General features: G+C 48.7%; 1 protein-coding gene across 3 annotated transcripts in view; it reads right to left on the reverse strand.

Annotated features, from left to right (window-relative positions):
* ATP8B3 (ATPase phospholipid transporting 8B3) overlaps positions 1-21,988 on the reverse strand; it is a 62,694-nt gene extending 40,706 nt beyond the window's left edge. For 2 of the 3 annotated variants that reach the window (XM_043536146.1, XM_043536145.1), the window contains exons 1-3: positions 10,986-11,102; positions 1,881-1,946; positions 885-976 (exon numbers count right to left, since the gene is read on the reverse strand). In XM_043536146.1, coding sequence (XP_043392081.1) covers positions 885-976; positions 1,881-1,946; positions 10,986-11,007 — 180 coding nt within the window. In that variant the 5' untranslated portion in view covers positions 11,008-11,102. Of the gene's footprint in view, positions 1-884; positions 977-1,880; positions 1,947-10,985; positions 11,103-21,727 lie in introns of those variants that run through there. The other variant, XM_037885857.2, reaches the window with a different exon arrangement.
* Between the last annotated feature and the right edge of the window lie 213 nt (positions 21,989-22,201).

Genomic DNA, 22,201 nt, shown 5'->3' on the forward strand with positions numbered 1-22,201 from the left:
GAATGACTGCCCAAGGTGCAGGGCAACTGGGAATCTGTCTCTTACCCTTCATGGTCCAGTTCCTCACATGTGTTTAGGTGCCTAACTCCCTTTGAAATCAATGGCAGTCAGGAGCCTAAATACCTTTGAGCATCTGGGCCTATCAGCTCATCTCCCAGTCTTATTCTGGGTGGGTCCAGCCAGCTGGCATTGTGGCTGACACTGGGGGTCGAAACAGGCACCTCCAGAGCTAAAAACAAGCTGCTCTAGCTTGAGCTAAAAGGCCAGGTCTAGCCACAGACTCGCATCCTCAGTGGATCAGGCACAGAGGGGAGCATGTAACACAGTCAGTGGGTTACACACCCCATCTTACCCTTTCTTATCCCCTCTCTCACATGCAGGCTTTTTGGTTTTACCTGCTGCCTGGTCCCACGGTAACAGATTCTACCCAGGCACCGCACAAAACTCACACACCTCTGAAGAAGCAGGACAAGAACCTTGCTCCAAAAAAACCCGCCAGCGGCTTCTACCACTCAAGCTAAAGGAGCCTTCCATTAGCAGGGAGCATTATCCGGTCCCTTATGCTCTCTACGGACCAGCCACTACAGGTCACGTGGCTCCCTCAAGCACACAAAGCCACAACTCCCTTCTCGGAGAAATCTCAATGGCCCAACACACTGCTCCGGACCGTGACTGGCAAACACTGCAGCAATCGTACGCCAGGCCAGTCCCCCCCTCCTCATGTTGAATGAGACACTCGGGAAAGCAGCGCTTCCAGTCAGCTGCTCTGGAGACCTGTCTGCTCAAGCCCCGTCCACGGCCAAGGGGTTTGCACGGCCAGCTGGGAAATCAGCGGAGACGCTAGTGGCCAAAAATAAGCACAGGCTTGAAGCAAGGTGACTCACCTCATATTTCTTCCTTGTCAGGCAGAAGGCGACTCTCTTCTTGAACTGTTTGTGATAGGCTCGGTCGTTGGCCTTCACCTCCCAGGTGAAATCTGGAAAAGCAGCCAAACGCTGAGCCATTAGCCAATCTCTGGGCAACTGTCTCTGGCCCGTGGGGAAACGAGGCAGAACCAGGACAGATGACAGCACCATAAGACCCACAAGGAGCTTCGGGTACTGCTTGCTGCTGGCATGAATGGCTTTCCCCGAGGAGGCAGGACCTTGGGACCCATTGGGATTGGGATCCCACAGGCCTGATTAGAGGTGGCCTTTGGGGCAACTGGAGCAGAGCAAGAGTCCATTTCAGCCAGACACAGCTCCAGCCCCGGTTTTCTCTTTGCTCCTCACTAAGCACTACATTGTGCCCAGCCCGGTGTAGAGACTGCAAGGGGACAGAAAGAACAGGAGAACTTGTGGCACCTTAGAGACTAACAAATTTATTTGAGCATAAGCTTTTGTGGGCTACAGAGAACACCGGAAGCCTTCTCTTGCCACTCACTCCTGCTCCGGAGCCTGTTGCAAGCTCGGCTCTTGGATTTCTGGTGCCTGAGGACTGAGGGAAACCAGCACTTACATTGGGGCTGGAGTCCACTGGGGAAAATCAAGCCGAGCAGAGCTGGCATGGGATGGGCAGTCCAGCCTTTCCAAGGGGGCAGGAGGGGTCTGTCTCAGTCCTTTACCCACAGGAACAATCCTGGGGCAGAGGTGGTGATTTAATGGCACAACCGAAACCTTGGTGAATGAATAGTCCCCCAGCCAAAATTATTTAAATAGATCCTACAATACCTTTTTTAGTAGCAGGGTATAGCTAGAGCTGAGCTGGGACATTCTTAGCCAAGGTTCCTAACTCTCCCACTTTCTATGGATCCCTACACATCATACTCGCCTGCCCCATCTCCTGTCCCAATCCATGCTCTCCCGATGCCAAACAACCCAGCCATGCCATCTTGCACTGACCTAACTGCTTCTTACTTCCATTCAGGTAGCTCTCGAGTGACTCCTGGTTGGTCATGCTGCCGGAATCTAGAAAGCAAAGGAATCAAACATCTTTACAATAATGAACAATAAGCATAGCAAGGTTTTATCGTTCTACAGCTCTTTTCCTTTCGTGGGATGGCAACTCACTTTAACTGTTTCAGAGGAGCAGCCGTGTTAGTCTGTATTGGCCAAAAGAAAAGGAGGACTTGTGGCACCTTAGAGACTAACGAAAGCTTATGCTCAAATAAATTTGCTAGTCTCTAAGGTGCCACAAGTACTCCTTCACTTTAACTGTGCTGCCCTGGTCCTTTAAGCTCTCTGGGGCTGATACCCCAGAATGCAATGCCATGTGGAAGGATGTGGAAAAATTGGAAAGAGTCCAGCGGAGGGCAACAAAAATGATTAGGGGTCTGGAACACATGACTTATGAGGAGAGGCTGAGGGAACTGGGATTGTTTAGTCTGCGGAAGAGAAGAATGAGGGGGGATTTGATAGCTGCTTTCAACTACCTGAAAGGGGGTTCCAAAGAGGATGGATCTAGACTGTTCTCAGTGGTAGCAGATGACAGAACAAGGAGCAATGGTCTCAAGTTGCAGTGGGGGAGGGTTAGGTTGGATATTAGGAAAAACTTTTTCACTAAGAGGGTGGTGAAACACTGGAATGCGTTACCTAGGGAGGTGGTAGAATCTCCTTCCTTAGAGGTTTTTAAGGTCAGGCTTGACAAAGCCCTGGCTGGGGTGATTTAGTTGGGGATTGGTCCTGCTTTGAGCAGGGGGTTGGACTAGATGACCTTGTGAGGTCCCTTCCAACCCTGATATTCTATGATTCTATGATTCCACAGTGGAGTAATTTCCTCCTGACCTCAGACAGTGACGAGCTTCTGCCCTGAAGCCTCATATTGGCTAGATTTTATTACCCCAGCATGTGTAAATACACGTTATTCACACTGACGTCCAATTCTCCTTAATTAACTCCTTGTCTCAGTTTTTATTCCACAGCAGGTTGATTATGCGTTGTATAAAAAAGTATTTTCTTTCCATCTGTTTTAAAGGCGGTATCTTTTCATTGCAATGAGGGCCAGCAATCCCATTTGTTACGCTACATTCTTCCATCACATTTCCTATTAATCTCCTTTCTGCACAAAACAGTCACAGTGCCAGACTCTCTGCTGGCTTAAGTTGATGTCAGTCCAGCTGGGTTGAAACCACTTGTGGCAGGACTAAATCTAGTTCCTCAGCTTTAATTTCTCTCACTCAGGCCTCGAGTCATTTTCACAGCCTTGCCACCTAGATGCAGCATTCCGAACTGACTCGAAACCTACTTCCCACCTTCTCCAGAGTTCCTGATCTCTTCTCTGGATCAAATATCTGCATATCTCTTTAGGTCCTGAAGCAATGTACTGGCCTTGTGCAGGAGTAAATGAGTGACCTAGCTGGCCTGCAGAAATCAAATGGGTCATCATAGAATATCAGGATTGGAAGGCACCTCACGAGGTCATCTAGTCCAATCCCATGCTCAAAGCAGGACCAACCACAACTAAATCATCCCAGCCAAGGCTTTGTCAAGCCGGACCTTAAAAACCTCTATGGATGGAGATTCCACCACCTCCCTAGGTAACGCATTCCAGTGTTTCACCACCCTCCTAGAGAAAAAGTTTTTCCTAATATCCAACCTAAACCTACCCCACTGCAACTTGAGACCATTACTCCTCATTCTGTCATCTGCTACCACTGAGAACAGTCTAGATCCATCCTCTTTGGAACCCCCTTTCAGATAGTTGAAAGCAGCTATCAAATCCCCCCTCATTCTTCTCTTCCACAGACTAAACAATCCCAGTTCCCTCAGCCTCTCCTCATAAGTCATGTGCTCCAGCCCCCTAATCATTTTTGTTGCCCTCCGCTGGACGTTTTCCAGTTTTTCCACAACCTTCTTGTAGTGTGGGGCCCAAAACTGGACACAGTACTCCAGATGACGCCTCACCAATGTCGAATAGAGGAGAACGATCACGTCCCTCGATCTGCTGGCAATGCCCCTACTTATACAGCCCAAAATGCCATTGGCCTTCTTGGCAACAAGGCCACACTGTTGACTCATATCCAGCTTCTCGTCCACTGTAACCCCTAGGTCCTTTTCTGCAGAACTGCTGCCTAGCCATTCGGTCCCTAGTCTGTAGCGGTGCATGGGATTCTTCCGTCCTAAGTGCAGGACTCTGCATTTGTCCTTGTTGAACCTCATCAGATTACTTTTGGCCCAATCCTCTCATTTGTCTAGGGCCCTCTGTATCCTATCCCTACCCTCCAGTGTATCTACCTCTCCTCCCAGTTTAGTGTCATCTGCAAACTTGCTGAGGGTGCAATCCACAAAAAACAAAACTGGCCCGAGGAGCGACCCTGGGGGCACTCCACTTGATACCGGCTGCCAACGAGACATGGAGCCATTGATCACTACCCGCTGAGCCCGACAATCTAGCCAGCTTTCTATCCACCTTATCGTCCATTCATCCAGCCCATACTTCTTTAACTTACTGGCAAGAATACTGTGGGAGACCGTGTCAAAAGCTTTGCTAAAGTCAAGGAATAACACATCCACTGCTTTCCCCTCATCCACAGAGCCAGTTATCTCATCATAGAAGGCAATTAGATTAGTCAGGCATGACTTGCCCTTGGTGAATCCATGCTGACTGTTCCTGATCACTTTCCTCTTCTCTAAGTGCTTCAGAATTGATTCCTTGAGGACCTGCTCCATGATTTTTCCAGGGACTGAGGTGGGGCTGGCTGGCCTGTAGTTCCCAGGATCCTCCTTCTTCCCTTTTTTAAAGATGGGCACTACATTAGCCTTTTTCCAGTCGTCCGGGACCTCCCCCAATCGCCATGAGTTTTCAAAGATAATGGCCAAAGGCTCTGCAATCACATCCACCAACTCCTTTAGCGCTCTCGGATGCAGCGCAGGTCCTGCTAGTAGCATCAATTACAGGAAGTCTAGTTTGGCCTAAGTAGTAAAGGCCTGTATGTTTAGAGCAAAATCTAGCAATGATTCCCCAAGTGCATGAGCAGATTATTCTGGAAGAAGTTGACTTTCAGTGCTTCAAGTCGCATCCTTGGGATACCCTAAAATTCTACCCAGTTACCCCTGCATTGAGCCCAATAATTTAGATCTGAGCAAACATCTCTTCCAGAAAGGCAGCCAGTCTGGATCTGAAGGCATTGAGAGATGCAGAGTTCATCACTGCCCTTGGGAGTTCGTTCCAGTGGTTAATCATAGCTTTGCAGCTCATAAATTCATTACAGCTATTCAGACTTTGCAGGGACAGGACTCCCACTCAAATCAGAGTGTCCAAGGCCAAAAGAAGGGCTCCGGGATCTGGCCCAACATTGATGTGGTTTTCTCTGGGATGAGGTGACCAAACCTGTATTTAAAATGAAGCCAGCACTAACAGTTGACACAGCAGCAGCAGCATGGATTATCTTCTAGCCCCACCTTAGTCCAGCCCCAGATGCTCAGAACAACTCCTCGATATTTCCCCCCTCAAGAGGTTACAAGAAATTGTTCGGGACCATCATCATGTAGGAGAAACTCTGTCCCCTCCTGCAATCCCAACCAAGTGTCTGTCATGCCCAGAGAGCAAATGCCTCGGTCAATTTCAAGATTGGCTTTATGCCCAGTAATCCAAAGACCTTCTGCACAGTTATGTTGTGGAGTTTAATTACTGTTTGTGAAATGCTTTGTGATCTTTAGATGAAAGGAACTAGGGAGGCGTGAAGCGTTAATTACCTCATTAGGTAATAATCCCACACAGAAGTCTTCCCTGTCATTATTTTTTATGCCTTCCCTTTGATCACCTCCCTTTTTTCCCTATTTTTCTCTCTTCTTTCCCTGCCGTGTCTCTTTCTCTCTCTTTCCCTTTTTTCCTCTTCCCATCACTCTGATTACAACACAGTGCAATTTAGTTGGATGCTGTTTGCCCCGACACACATGAGCACCAAACACTTTAGGGAGACACTCACAACACCCCTGAGGCAAAGCGACATCTGACAACCCCAGATCCAAACTCGCCTAAACTTTGGGGACATCAGTTCTCTGTAGTGCAGCTCCAATTCGGGCATGGCTGCTGAGTCCAGATCAAGGGCTGGTGTACATACAAACTTGCACCAAATAAGTGAATCTGTTTTAGGTCATATCTTTTGTTACCAAAATAGGACACTTTTACTCCAAAATAAGCATTCCCCAAAATCCCAAAGGTGTGAATTAACACCCCAGTGTAGGGGATCGCTGTGCAGTGACACTGGACAGCACTGGCTAGGCGCTTCGAAGCCAGAGAGAACCACAAGGCTTGTCTGTGTCCAGCAGCCTCAATAAAGAATTCCCTTTGAATACAATACAGCCCTGCCTCATCCCTACAGCTGTCAGATCTCAGCTTCTGCACCCGAGTCCCAGTGGTCCTCCTAGTGGCCCAGCGTCAGCTGAGGGTACGGCAGGAGGCATGTTGCCCTGCTAAGGCTGGTGCAGCGGCAATGCCCATGTTCCCCAGTTGGGAGCCCCTGAGGAGGGGGAGAATTGCTCCTGCCCCTCCCACTCCTGACACTGGCTATGGCAAAAATCTCACCGGCAAAGACAGCACTTCTTTTTTTTTAAAAAATGGGTTTCTCCAGAAATAAACTAACCCTAGAGAGGATCTGATCGTACATCTCACTGACTCAAGCTGGAATGCATAAGGAGGGCCATGTGGTTCCTGCTTTGGGCATGACTGGCCCCTTCAGAAGGGGCCTCTTGTGCTCAGAGAAAGTTCTAATATATAGCATCTCCCTGATGCACTTGGCATTTCTGAGCCCCATTGTACCATGAATAATTTTTGTGTTATTATTTTCTGCTTGGATTGCTCAGCAGCTCAGAAATACCAATGTTCCCAGCTGCTGCCAAAAACCCCCAAACAAACAGCACAGCTAATTAAGCACCTGCAGCTGGCAGGATTTGAGGCACATCATTGAAATGGAAGCTGGGTGTCTGCACGTGTACATGCATCGGGATTACCGGCCCCCAGAACGGGCGCAACACAAATCTTGCTGCTGGGGGAAAGAAACCGGAGTCGAAAACCAAAAAAAAGTGGGGGCAGGGGAGAAAGAACAAAGTTTAAATGATCCATGAAATATTTCCACAGAAAAAAATACACAGCAAGTTTGGTTTCAAGAAAACTCTCAGCCTGCCATAAATATCATTCAGCACCCACGTAATTACAAATAAAAATTACAACCCAGCCACCACTTGCATAATCCAGCTCCTCTCAAGACTCAGCTCTCACTTCTCACAATTGAGGAAGAAGGCTTTATTGGTTAAAAAAACAACCTGATTTAGAGGGAAGGAGAAGGCCACTATAAAGAACAAAAAATATATAAAAAAAAAGTAGAAAAAATAGGAAGCAGATAATAATGAATATAAAACAGAAGCTAGGAATTATAGAAAACTGATAAACAGAAGCAAAGGGACACAAGGAAACGTCTATGGCCAGTGAGTTAAGGACAACAAGGAGGATCTTTTTAAGTATATTCGGAACAGAAAGAATCCTAACAATGGTATTGGTCCATTATTAGATGGAAATGGTAGAATTATCAAAAAAAATGCAGAAAAAGCAGATGTGTTCAATGAATATGGGAAATATATTACATGATAAAACTCTTTCCATTTCACTAGTAACTCCAGAGGATGTTAAGCAGCAGCTATTAAAGTCAGACATTTTTAAATCAGCAGGTCTGGATAAGTTGCATCCAACAGTTTTTAAAACAGCTGACTGAGGAGCTTGCTGGACCATTAACGTTGATTTTCAATAAGTCTTAGAACACCAAAGAAGTTCCACATGACTGAACGAAAGCTAATGTTGTGTCAATATTTACAAAGGGTAAAAGGGATGTCCCAGGTAATTTTTGGCCTGTCACTCTGACATTGATCCTGGGCCAGATAATGGAGAGGCTAATATGGGCCTTGATTAATAACGGATAAAAAGAGGGTACTATGATTAATGCCAGTCAACATGGGTTTATGGAAAATAAAGCATGTCAAATTAAATTGATATTTTGAATGGAATTACAAATTTGGATGATAAAGGTAATAGTGTTGACTTAGACTTCTGTAAAGCAATTGACCCAGTATCTCATGGTCCTTTGATTAAAAAATTAGAAAGATATAAAATTAACATGGCACACATTAAATGGACTAAAATCTGTCTTACTGATAGGTCTCAAAATGTAACTGTAAACAGGGAATCATAATTGAACAGGTGTGTTTCCAGTGGGGTCCCGCAGGGATTGGTTCTGACCCTATACTACTTAACATTTTTATTAAAGACCTGGAAGAAAACATAAAATCCTCACTGACAAAGTTTGCAGATGACACAAAAATTGGGGAAGTGGTAAATAATGAAGAGGACAGGTCACAATGCAGAGTGATCTGGATTGCTTGGTAAACGGGGCACAAGCCAACAATATGTATTTTAATACGACTAAGTGTAATGGGTATATCTAGGAACAAAGAATGCAAGGCATACTGACAGGGGGACTCTATCCTGGGAAACACAGACTTTGAAAAAGATTTGGGGGTCGTGGTAGATAATCAGTTGAATATGAACTCGCAGTGCAACACTGTGGCCAAAAGGGCTAATGTAATTCTTGGATGTATAATCAGGGAACTTCAAATAGGAGCAAAGAGGTGATTTTACCGCTGTATCTGGCACTGGTGCGACCGCTGCTGGAATCCTGTGTCCAGTTCTTATGCCCACAATTCAAGAAGGATGTTGGAGAGGGTTCAGAGAAGAGCCACAAGAATGATTAAAGGAATAGAAAACCTGCCTTATAGTGACAGACTCAAAGAGCTCAATCTATTTAGTTTAACAAAGAGAAGGTTAATGGAGGACTTGATCACAGTCTATAAGTACCTACATGGGGAACAAATATTAAATAATGGGCTCTTCAATCTAGCAGAAATCCAATAGCTGGAAGTTGAAGCTTGACAAATCAGACCAGAAATAAGGCATAGATTTTTAACAGGGAGAGTAATTAACCACTGGAACAATTCACCAAGGGTCGTGGAGGATTCTCCATCACTGACAATTCTGAAATCAAGACTGGATGTTTTTCTAAAAGATCTGCTCTAGGGATTATTTTGGGAAGTTCCCCGGTCCATGTTACACAGGAGGTCAGACTAAATCATCTCAATGGTCCCTTCTGGCCTTGTAATCTGTGAACTTCCTCCATCTCCCCTCTATGCTCTTCCCAATCCTCTTGCCTTCCTGCTTCCACTTCTTTTCCCATTTCTGCTTCTTGTCGTGCTGCCCCCTCTGCCTGGCACAGCTCTTTGGGACAGACGAAGCTCCTTTCTCTAGGAGTGTAAGGCTGGTGTGAACTGGCGGGGCTATACTGGCAGGTCTTATTGCTAAGCACGGTTCCAGAAAGGAGACTTCCCATCCCACTGATTCCTCAGGTCCAGCTTTTGTGCAGCAGACTGCTTATGAATGCCTGCTCATTCGCAGTTGACCCTGCAGCTGTCATCAGCAGAGCCACCATCTGTCAATGCCATCCAGGCAAACAATGGTGCCAACTTACGCGGCATTAACAGGATTGTTTTGAAAGTTCTGACCAGCTACACCTGTGCAAACCCATTGACAGCAATGGCAGTATCACCCACTCCAAATCAGGAGATTATCATTAAAAAATGGTGAGATTTTGGTTTCTTAGCTTTAGGTTACCCTTGGGTCACATTTCCAAGTTTTTCTCTGTAGAAACCATTCTCTTTTTTAAGGAAAACCAAGATTCTCATTTATTCCCAGGACTCCAGGAGCCAGAGCTTTCAGAAAATTACAAGACTCTCAATAAACTCACAAGAGTCAGCAACACCACAATGAGGCTGTACAGGGGTCACTGAGAATAGAATTTGGCCAGCAAAGTCTTTACTCCTGATGATGATAGATTACATTACAAAAATTAGTACCCATATTACAGCAGCAAGGGGTGTGGTGCAGAGGCCCACGTACTTAGCTATTAATGTAGACAGGGCTCAAACATCTTTACCACCGCCTCAGGAAACCCATTCAGAACAGCAGCAAAAACGTCTGAGTTCTTATCCCATTTCTACCCCCTAAAACTAACCCCAGTGGTGGCAGGGGGAGCGTGATTCATCCACTAATTTTTCTAGGGCAGACAAGACCTCAGAGTCCAGGGCTTGCAGGGCCGGCTGCTAAACGGATCATTTTTGCTATGGATAAACACAGAACCCCACACGCCGGTGTCGCAGAGTGGAAACTGCGTAGGACACAGGCAGGAACACAAGATAAAACAACACTGAACAGAACGGGGCACACAGGAAGCCCCCGCTCCTGCAACAGTGAGACATTGCGGTGAGAGCAACCCGCCGTAGAGAGAAGCTGCCCACCCACAATCTGCATGTGACTATTTCAGGGTGAAAATCCAGGCTTAAAGGAACCCACAAAAAATCAGGCCTCTCCTCTGGATCCCTCCCCTACCCAGCCCATTGCCCTCCCCTATCAACCTCCTTCCTCCCCAACCTCCCCACCCCACCCTTCAAATTCTGTCCACATTTCCATTTCCCTCAGTCTCCGGACCCCCTCCCCAGATCTCCTGCAGTCTCTGCCCCCAGCATGCTCCTGTCTCCAACATCCTCCCTCCCTGTCCCCTCCTTCTCTCATCCTTCGATTTCTTCCTCAATGCCTTTGGCCCCATCACCTCGCTTCCTGCCCCCCGTAATCTCCAAGTCTCCCCTCCTCCACCCCACCTCTCTCTCCCCCACATTTCTCAGCCTTCTGTCTCCTTCCCTTTCCCCTACATTCCCCTCCCTCTGCAGCCTCCCCCTTCCCCAGATCCTGGATGGGCCTCCCTGTATTCATTTGCCCCCCGTCTCCTGCCCTGCACACCCCACCATTCCACTGCCCCAATCTCCCTCCCTGCCCCCATATCCCACCGCCCCCACTTCCCGACACAGCTCTGCCCCGACAGCTTCCCCTGCACCCCACTTCCCCCCACAGACACACATCCCCCTTTCCATGCTCGCCGGACCCCACCCTGTCTCCTGCATGGGACACACATGGTGAAGGGGGAGCAGCCATCTTCGTTGAGGGCAGCCTGGCTTCAAACAGCAGGCAATGGCAGCCATCTTCAGTCAGGGCAGCCTCTCTGCCACCTGCCGGGGAGGGGGGGCTGATGGTGGCCATCTTGATGGTGGGCAGCCTGTGAGCTTCACCATCCATTGAGAACAATGGGGAGGCCTGCAGCCATTTTTAGTAAGGGCAAAAACTCATGTGGCAAGTCCCCACGGTTTCCCCGCATGGCATGCACCTGCTGGCTCATTGCTGGGTACCTGCCCCCTGCCCAAAGGAGCTGGAGGGAAAGGAACCAGGATCCCACAATCCCCAGGAAAGGGAAGGGGGGGCAGGCCAGGGAGAGAGCCAGGCTGGGACCAGCCAGGTGGGAGCCGGTTGCGGGGGCAAGGCCGGGTAGCGGGCAGCCTCGGTGCTGGGCCCAGAAAGCCAAAAGCCAGGCTGGGCAGCAGCCTTTGGGAAGCCGGGAGGCAGCAGTAGCTATGGGTCGGGGGTGGGGGGGGTTACATGGACACCAGGAGGAGGATGCCACGACAAGACTATGAACAAAGGACCTGAGCTCTGGCCAGTGGATCTGCAAGCTACACTTGTATTGCCTCTGGGAGAGGGGTGGATTGCAGGGGGTACCCCTGGCATTAGGCCTAAAGAGACCCACAGGGTGCTGTCACCCTTATACCCCTGTACTGGGCTGCCCCTAAGGGGCCGGATTAGGAGCTGTTGGGTGGATCGTTGCTGAAACCGTGTCCAGGGTAGATGCACCTTTGATTTTCAAGCCGCCCTAGCAAAGGAAGCCAGAGCGTTTTGTGGGAACTCTCAGCGTGCATGGCATACCTAGCCTGCGGCCAGACACCAAGAGGGACAGGTGAGCCCCAGCACTCCCAGGGGGATCAGTTACACAACCCTCCCCCAGACTAGGGGAGGAACCGCTGCTTCCTGGTGCAGAGAGCTTCCTGGTTCGATCTGCGTTAACCTCTGGGTGTCTGCAGGAGGGGAATCTTTCTGCAGAAAACATCACGGATTAGTCATTATTTCTCATCAACAGCTCACATTTCTCAAGCCTCGTCACCCATGTGTCAGTACTGCAGGCCAAAATGGAGGCTGATCCTGGGGTTAAGGCGCTGGGTGGGACTCTGGAGAGATAGGTTCAATTCCTAGCACTGCCCCTAAATCATTTTGCCTTATTGTGTCTGCAAAGTGTGGATAGTAATCCTCTTCTGTCTTGGCTACTTAGATTGTACATTCTTCAGGACAGGGACTGACCCTTACAATTTACAGTGCCTTGGGGTCTCTAGCAGGTGCTGTCCCACTAATAACAGTTGGGAGATTTTTCGACCTTTTCTCCACACTGATGCCCGTTGCTTGTAACTGAGGATTCTAGCGGGGACTTGCCTCCTACCCTTCGACTAACAGCAGAGCTTCAAAAAGTACTTCTGTGTGTCAAGTTTTGATTTATAACAGAGTAAGGAAACCACACCAACACCGGGGCTATGCGAAGAAACAGCAGCTGCCTTTCAAATCCGCAGAGCGTCTTCTAGCTGTTCCACTTACGGCTCGCTTGCCCTCCTGCATCAGTTTTAACTGAAAGGCCCATCATCCTCTTCTTGCCGGAGTGGGAAGAAGCAGAGAGCTGGACAATGTCCATTTCTCTAGCCTTTGGATGGGGCTGAGCACTCTGAGCATGGCCGGCCCCCTTTGTCATTTTTGTTTAAAATCCACAGAATCAACTCTGAATTTGTCCCCATGATGTAATGTGAACCTGACACTGAAGCACAGAGGCTAGAGCTGAAAAAGCCCCGTGAGGTGCCATCTGTAACATTGCTCACGGTGAAGGACCCACAGGGCTGACCTAGGTTGGAATGAACCTAAAGTGGATTCTGTGTTGAGGCTGGTGGACACAGACAGCTGCTGTGGGTCACAGGAGATCTGCATTCAAAGGGTTTCCCCTCTGTTATCAAAAAACCACTCTGGGGTGCGATACCTATGCCATAAAATCAATCTGCAGACAAATCTTATGTGCAATTTGAGTTGTATTTGAAATAAATACCAGGCGTTCACCTAGATGTCGGTCATGATGAGAGCCAGATGTTTTTCCTTCTCTCATAACATCGGGTTCTGACCACTGGCCAGACAGGTCACTGGCCTATACTAGCCCAATTGCATGTGTAATGATCTGTCCCTTCATGGCTTCTATCCAAGTGTAACCTGAAAACTAGGGCTGTCAAGTGATTAAAAAAATTAATTGCAATTAATCGCGTGATTAATCGCACTGTTAAACAATAATAGAATACCATTTATTTAAATATTTTTGGATGTTTTCTACATTTTCAAATGTATTGATTTCAGTTACAACATAGAATACAAAGTGTACAGTGCTCACTTTATATTTATTTTTATTACAATTATTTACACTGTAAAAAAACAAAAGAAATAGTATTTTTCAGTTCAGCTAATACGAATACTGTAGTGCAGTCTCTTTATCATGAAAGCTGAACTTACAAATGTAGAATTATGTACAAAAAAATAACTGCATTCAAAAATAAAACAATGTAAAAGTTTAGAGCCTGCAAGTCCACTCAGTCCTACTTCTTGTTCAGCCAATCGCTCAGACAAAAAAGTTTGTTTACATTTGCAGGAGATAATGCTGCCTGCTTCTTGTTTACAATGTTACCTGAAACTGAGAACAGGCATTCTCATGGCACTATTTTAGCCGGTGTTGCAAGATATTTATGTGCCAGATGTGCTAAAGATTCATATGTCCCTTCATGCTTCAACCACCATTCCAGGGGACATGCGTCCATGCTGATGACAGGTTCTGCTCAATAACAATCCAAAGCAGTGCGGACCGACACGTTCATTTGCATTATCTGAGTCATTTTTCTTTTTTGGTGATTCGGGTCCTGTAGTTTCCGCATTGGAGTGGTGCTCTGTTAAGTCTTTTGAAAGCATGCTCCACACCTCGTCCCTCTCAGATTTTGGACTGCATTTCAGATTCTTAAACCTTGGGTTGCATGCTGTAGCTATCTTTAGAAATCTCACATTGGTACCTTCTTTGCGTTTTGTCAAATCTGCTGTGGAAGTGTTCTTAAAATGAACAACATGTGCTGGGTCATCATCCGAGACTGCTGTAGAATATTGCAGAATGTGGGGAAAACAGAGCGGGGACATACCATTCTCCCCAAGGAGTTCAGTCACAAATTTAATTAATATGTTCTTTTTTTAACAAGCGTCATCAGCATGGAAACATGTCCTCTGGAATGGTGGCCAAAGCATGAAGGGGCAAAGGAATGTTTAGCATATCTGGCACATAAATATCTTGCAATGCGAGCTACAAAAGTGCCATGCAAATACCTGTTCTCACTTTCTGGTGACATTGTAAATAAGAAGAGGGCAGCATTATCTCCTGTAAATGTAAAAAAACTTGTTTGTCTGAGTGATTGGCTGACGAAGAAGTAGGACTGAGTGGACTTGAAGGCTCTGAAGTTTTACATTTTTCTGTTTTTGAATGCAATTATGTAACAAAAAAATCCACATTTGTAAGTTGTGCTTTCAGAATAAAGAGATTGCACTTCAGTACTTGTATGAGGTGAATTGAACAATACTATTTCTTTTGTTTATCATTTTTACAGTGCAAATATTTGTAATCAAAAATAATATACACTTTGATTTCAATTACAACACAGAATACAAAGTATATGAAAATATAGAAAAACATCCAAAATATTTAATACATTTCAATTGGGGTTCTATTGTTTAACAGTGCGATTAAAACTGCAATTAATCGCGATTCATTTTTTGAGCTAATTGCGTGAGTTTACTGCAATTAATCGACAGCCCTACTGAAAACCCCAGACCCACCAGCTGCCACAAGCTGCTACAGAGCATTGAGCTGGACTTCTATCTGGAGACAGTGTAAGGAAGAATGGCCCATGATTAGGTGCCCATCTAGGTTCAGTTCCCTGCTCTCCCACACACTTCCTGCACGACCTGGAGCCAGCCCCTTTGGCTCTCTGTACCCCAGTTCCCTATCTGTACAATGGGGATAAAACATTACAAATTACGACATGCTCAGCTCCTATGGTAATGGAGGAAGGGAGAGCAATGAAATACCTTGTCTAGACGGATAGCCTTGGCTCCCTACAGAGTGAGCATGGGTGTGAGCTACAGCGTAATGGCTGCAATTAATGGATTTGTTACAACAGAACCTATGCGGGGAAAGAAGGAAATAAAGGCGAGGAAAAGTGTGAAACAACGGCACTGAGCCTCAGCAATGAGGCACCATCACTCTGAGCTTTGTCACTCAGACCTGCACTGCGTTACTTATATGACAGTAACACCTAGAGGCCCCAACTGAGATGGTTTCCCACTGTGCTAAGTGCTGTATATACACAGTAAGAGACAGAACCTGCCCCAAAGAGCTTACAATCGAAACAGACATCTGACTCCGAGGCAGTACCCTACCCACTGCCCCACAATGTCTCACTGTATAGTCTCAGTGCCAAAGTCCCGACTCGGTAAAATCCATCCGGGATGGATTCTCTGGGCGCCCATCTCTTCTTCGACTGTTCCAAAATCCTGGTCCGACATCTAGAGGGGATGTTCTCAGGACAGTTGAGAAGGGGACCAAAAAAAAGATGAAAGTGTGGGGATTTTCAGCACAAGGTCCATCTGTCACAGTCTGACCTGGGTAGGCAGTGTCACCCAGTGGTTAGGGCATGTGACTTCAAACCAGGAGAGCTGTGTTCTGTTCCCAGGTCTGCCACTGATCTGCTGAATGGTTGTGAGCAAGTCACTTTCTCCCCACCCACCCCCAACTTTTGTCTGTTTGACAGCAGCTCTCTGGAGCAGGGACCCTCTGTCTCGACATGTTTGTACAGTGTCTAGCACAATGGGACTGCAAACCTGACTGGAGTCTCTAGGGTCCAATGATGGTGACCCCCTTCTGACAACAAAAATTACTACATGACCCCAGGAGGGGGACCGAACCTGAGCCTGGCCAAGGCCCCCTGCCCGGGATGGCGTAAAGCCAACGCCTGAGCCCCACCACCCCGGGCAGGGGGGCAAAGCCTAAGGGGGGCCTGTCACCTGAGCCTCACCACCCAGGGCTGAAGCCTTTGGGCTTTGGCTTCGGCCCCCGGTGGTGGGGCTGGGACTTGGGCTTCAGCCCCAAGCCCCAGCAGGTCTAATGCCAGCCCTGGTGACTCCATTAAAACGATTTGAGAACCGCTGATCTAATGTATAAATAACACTGATCTGCTCCAGCGCACTCTCCCAGATATAAAGCCGCTCATTCCTAACGAATGTTCTTACTGGAGAGAGGCGCGTTGCACTGGGGGCTGTTGACACCCAGCGCATGTAGATTGCCCTCAATCTGAGCATGTTACGTTCCTTTGCACAAGACGGAGGGCAGCAGACCGAGTGCTGGGTTAGACGCAAACGTCCTTCTCCTGTTAAGCTTTGTACTTGTTCCAGGCTGTCCCCCGTGGAGGGAGAGTTGGTGTTTGCACAAATGCACATGGCTGGGATCTAGGATCCCCCCACTTGACCAGAGAAGCTGTGTGCTAACATACCACCTCACTAGTTCCAAAGAAGCCCGTTGCTAACCAGAGGTAAGGCAACAGACGACATAGACGGGCCCAGGCCAACACTCGCCGCCTGGCATCGCACCAAGCAGAACATTTCAAACATACTCTAGCCTAGTCCTGTCAGCCGGAAAAATCAAACAATGAGCAGCAAATCCAAACGGCTCACAAAGTGAGGACAGAGATGCCGCAGACTTGAAGAAAGGAATGTGTCAAAAATAAACAGAAGGAAAGAAAATCTCACCAGGCAAACACCTGTTGCAGGAGTGTCGTAGAAAGTGTGAGAACCCAACATTATCCTTAGAGCAGTGCACAGAGGCCCCAACCAAGATCAAGGGCCCATTGTGCTAGGCGCTGTACGTATACAAAGAGTTTACAAACAACACAGACATGACAGGCCAAAGTCAGGAGGAAAAATGCAGGCTTACCCAACCTCACCCAGGAAGTCAATGGCAGAGAACCCACATCTCCTGAACCCCGTCTAGTGGCCCATCTACCAAGCCAGATCACATCCCTCCACAAAGGGGATGGGAGAGGGAATTCACTTCACACCAGCGCAGGGACAGAGGGGAGGAAGCTGGAACCCCACTATTCAGAGGCTACCAGGGCTGGTGTGGCCAGGGGCTGTTCCTTAGTAGGGGGTTGCACCTACTCTGTGGCCCCTTTGCATCATCCCAGCTGGCACAAAGGAGTCATAGGACAATGACGAATAGGTAGGGGACCCAACTATCTGCATTAGCCACCTCGGTAAAATTTTCAAAGCATCTAAATGAACTATAATAATACTAGCTCTTATATGGAGCTTTTCCTCAGTAGATCTCAAAATACTTTACAAAGGAGGTAAGCATCACTGTCACTATTCTACAACTGGGGAAACTGAGGGAAGGGAGGGAGGGAAGAAGGACCTAGACAAATTGGAGGATTGGGCCAAAAGAAATCTGATGAGGTTCAATAAGGATAAGTGCAGGGTCCTGCACTTAGGATGGAAGAATCCAATGCACCGCTACAGACTAGGGACCGAATGGCTCGGCAGCAGTTCTGCGGAAAAGGACCTTGGGGTGACAGTGGACGAGAAGCTGGATATGAGTCAGCAGTGTGCCCTTGTTGCCAAGAAGGCCAGTGGCATTTTGGGATGTATAAGTAGGGGCATAGAAAGCAGATCGAGGGACGTGATCGTTCCCCTCTATTCGACATTGGTGAGGCCTCATCTGGAGTACTGTGTCCAGTTTTGGGCCCCACACTACAGGAAGGATGTGGATAAATTGGAGAGAGTCCAGCGAAGGGCAACAAAAATGATTAGGGGTCTAGAGCACATGACTTATGAGGAGAGGCTGAGGGAGCTGGGATTGTTTAGTCTGCAGAAGAGAAGAATGAGGGGGGATTTGATAGCTGCTTTCAACTACCTGAAAGGGGGTTCCAAAGAGGATGGCTCTAGACTGTTCTCAATGGTAGCAGATGACAGAACGAGGAGTAATGGTCTCAAGTTGCAATGGGGGAGGTTTAGATTGGATATTAGGAAAAACTTTTTCACTAGGAGGGTGGTGAAACACTGGAATGCGTTACCTAGGGAGGTGGTAGAATCTCCTTCCTTAGAGGTTTTTAAGGTCAGGCTTGACAAAGCCCTGGCTGGGATGATTTAACTGGGAATTGGTCCTGCTTCGAGCAGGGGGTTGGACTAGATGACCTTCTGGGGTCCCTTCCAACCCTGATATTCTATGATTCTATGATTCTATGAAGCGACATGCCCAAGTCACTCAGCAGGCCAGTGACAGAGCCAAAATTAAACCCAGGTCTCTGGAATGCCAGTCTAGTTCTCTACCCACTACACCCCACTCCCTTTCCTTTGATGGCAAAAGTGACTCTGGGACTTAGGCTCCTAAGTCACTTGGGTGCTTTTGAAAAATTTTATCCCTAGTCTCCTACTGCAGCACGTCCTGCTCCACCAGCGACGCCAGCCTCGGTGCCCTGTCCCCACAACCCTCCCCTTGCCTTTACCAGCCCCCTCTTCTGCACAAAGTGCCCAGCCAGCTGAGACCTGCCAAGACACTTCAGCATTCAGATCCAGCCTTACAACTCACTTCCTTCTTCTGTGCTGCCCACGCAAAGCCAGTCAGTAATAACAGCAGGTTGTATTCTCATTGCTATTGTTTATTGGACTGCAACAGGGCCTAGAGACTCCAGTCAGGGCCTGAGTAAGATCTACATATGTACAGGGCCTAGCACAAAGGTGGTGCCTGCCCCAAAGATAGGAGGGGTGGCCTGGCAGTTAGGACACAAGCTGGCAATTTAGGAAAGCCGGGTTCAGTTCCTGGTTTAGCCGTTGACTTTCATTGTGACTTTGGGGAAGTCACTTCACCAGCTGTATGCCTCAGTTTCCCATCTGTAAAATGGGCGCAATGCTGCCCTGCCTCACAGGATTGTTGTGGGGACTGTGACATGTGCCAGCACTACAGTAATGAGGGCTAGGTAGACTCAAAGGAGTTTAAACTGATATACTTTAAATCAAACCTTACAGATGCCTGGTGCAACCATGGGATTTCATTGCTGTAACCCTGGTCCCGTCCTACCCCTTCCCTGCTCATGGCAGAAGTAAGACAGTGAGTTTTTCAGTCTCTTATCGGACTCCGTTCAATGGTGCTGTGCCCGCTCATGGTGGGTGCGAACACGGCCCTGGTGCCTAAGCATAGCACAGCTCCTCTGGTGTTATCAAGTGTATCAAACACAGACACGCATATTTCGGGCTAGGTTTGCCCCCTGCCCTGTGAAAGGCCGGGACCAGAGCAAGGACGGTGCAGCCTAGTGAACCTAGGCAGAGGCGACACCAGGTGTTTATAAGCCCTGCCCTGAACCCCACGGCCTGTCACCAGAACCTTTCAATTGAACGCGTCATCTCTGAACCTTGCACAATGAGGTACCTGGGACAGATTGCGTTTTACCCTTAGGTCTTGTCTCAGCAGCCAAAGCTCCACCCATGCTCTGGCCCTCCCCAGCCAGCTGCAAAAGGGGTGAGGGAGTCCCGGGCCGCTCTCCATCAAATGCTATGGCCTGCGGTCCAGGGAGCCCAGTAAGGGGGCATTTAACCCACTGCATGGGGGTCACACTCTGGCACTTAGTGGTCTAGCGAGGAACGTTGAATGAGCCCGCAGAACCTTCCTGTGTGCCGCGTGGGTGAGTTAACACAGCCCTAGGGACCAAGCTTCTGAGAAAACCGGTCACACTGACATGCTGATGCATCAACAACACAGATCTGGGCTTAGCTCTTAAAACAGATGGAACCAGTGTAATCCTGGCAGCAGCACCAGGGCAGGGACACAGGGCAGCAGGCTGTCCCCATGCAGCCGCCAAGCCCTCTGCATCAGAGCTGGGATCTCTTAGGGTCCAATCTGGTGCTCCGGGGAGGAGGTATGTTAACTTCAGGGTGACTGCTCCTGCTCGCATGACTAAGGCCTCCTGTGAGGAAGGAACTGCAGATGCAGGTACCTGGTGGACTGCAGGCAGGATCTCTGCTACGGCTAGCTTGACTGACGCAGAGCACCAGAGAGACACCTGGGATTCTCCTGCTCGGGATAAATGAATGCAATCACAGTGCCCCGCACTGAGCTGCAGTTCTCCCCCAACTTCCCTCCAACTCCCTTTCCCTTACAATTCAGCCCCATTATTTCCAGAGTTCCTGCACATTATCAGAATAACAGGACCAGAAAATACAAATAAGAATAAAACGTCGCTCTCATCTAGCGCTTCTCATCAGTCGACTTCAAAGGGCTTCACAAAGGCCGTCAGTATCATCACCCCAACTTACAGATGGGGGAACTGAGGCACAAAGTGACTTGCCCAAGGTCACCCGGCAGGCTAGTCGCAGAGCTAGGAATAGAAGCCGGCTCTCCTGAGTCCCAGTGTATTGCGCTAGCCACACCTCTGAGGAGGGCATTCACCCAGCCCTGCTATCCCCACATGGCTCACCCTTTACTGTGAGCTGCACTGCGGCTCCAGAAGAGATGCCCTGTGACTCCTACCTCAGCTATAGGATTTAAAGCACCCTGAACACAAGCTCGGCAGACAAGCGGCGCACAGCGGCCTGCGGCGCACTGCAGGCGGGAAGGCCAAAGCAATAGGACAAAACACCTGCTCTTATTAAAAGCGCCAGGGGCTCTCCAACACCCACAAGGAACAGAGAGCACCTGGGTTTTTATGGCCTTGTCCAAAAGACAAAAGTCACGGAACTTGGCTGATCTGCAGCATCATGGGAGGATAAAAGGACGACCGAACCCGACAGCGATCTTATCCCGTAGTAGCCAGGGAGTCCGGGCGGTTCTCAGCTGATGGTCAGACCGTTCAGCCAGCCTCTACCCTCTCACGCGTCCCGATTTGTCCTGTGCCAGGGGCAGGTGGTGACAGTGGCTGTTAAAAGCCCCCCACCCGTCAGTGAAAATTTGGAAGGAAAACTTATCAGTTCAGGTGTTCTGATACCACCACAAGGATCCTCATCGCGGATGGTGTAGATGGATGGACAGACAGATATAGAGGAACGTGTAATGGCGAATGTACAGTCAGAGGAGAGTGGGTGATGATTAGATAGACAGATAGACAGACAGACAGAAAGGAGTATAGATAGATAGATAGATAGATAGATAGATAGATAGATAGATAGATAGATAGATAGATAGATAGATAGATAGATAGATGATGTGTCTGATGATAGACAGCTCATGGTTACCTCTTCATTCACTGGATTAGATGGTGAGACCCTCTCACACAGCTGTCCTTTACCAGAGTTCCTTGACTTCTCTGCCCTCTCCCCGGCTAAGCTGACATGACCACCCGGTGAACGCCAGTCTCTGGCTCTTCGGTAGCTGCCTTCCCTTTCCCCTGCAGCCTCACGGGCATAGCTGCAATTCTGATTTCACTCCACGTGTCCCGCCCTGAGTGACATCCCCCAGGCTCCTGCAGAGATGGTCCCAAACACTCCCTCTTACCAGCACGATTGAGACGATTGCTATAGTAGTAGAAAACCAGGCAGGTGGCCCAGCCCCTACCTCCCCGCTCCATTCCCCACAGGCCTTGTTTGGCGGCTGCTGGATGTCATCGACTAGACACGCAAATCACAACAGAGCCACGAACGACTCTCTAGCAACCGGGCCCACAGCTCTTACCGGCTCCTGGGTCTCTGTGGGTCCCGTTCTGGGTCGCAGCCCTTCTGCCTCCCGTGTCCTGAAGCTACTGGGTGGAAGAGGAGAACTGAAAAGATACCCGCTGGCACCCAGAGCTTTTCAATGCAACGGTGAGTCAGAGGGAGGCAGAGAGCGGGGCGTGTCGGGCTCCTCCCAGAATCTGTACAAAAGCAGAGGCAGCTGTCGAACCTGCACGGCTCACCTGCCCCCAAACAAAACCTCCTTCATTCCAGGCCAGGGCTGGAGCTCCTGCCAGAGCAGAGGGAGCCAGGGGGTTTGTGGTGGCACTCCACAAACACAGTAAGAACCGCCCCCCGCCCTCCCTAGCCAACGTCCGCTGGGACATGGGTGTTGATTTTTCTTACACAATAGACTTTCCCCAGCTGTGTTCAGCTGCCTGAGGCCAGCAGCCACGGGGTCTGGCGATGAGCTTGCCGGCCCATCGGGATGCTCTGC

Source organism: Chelonia mydas, chromosome 25 (assembly GCF_015237465.2).
Source record: "Chelonia mydas isolate rCheMyd1 chromosome 25, rCheMyd1.pri.v2, whole genome shotgun sequence".
NCBI lineage: Eukaryota > Metazoa > Chordata > Testudines > Cheloniidae > Chelonia > Chelonia mydas.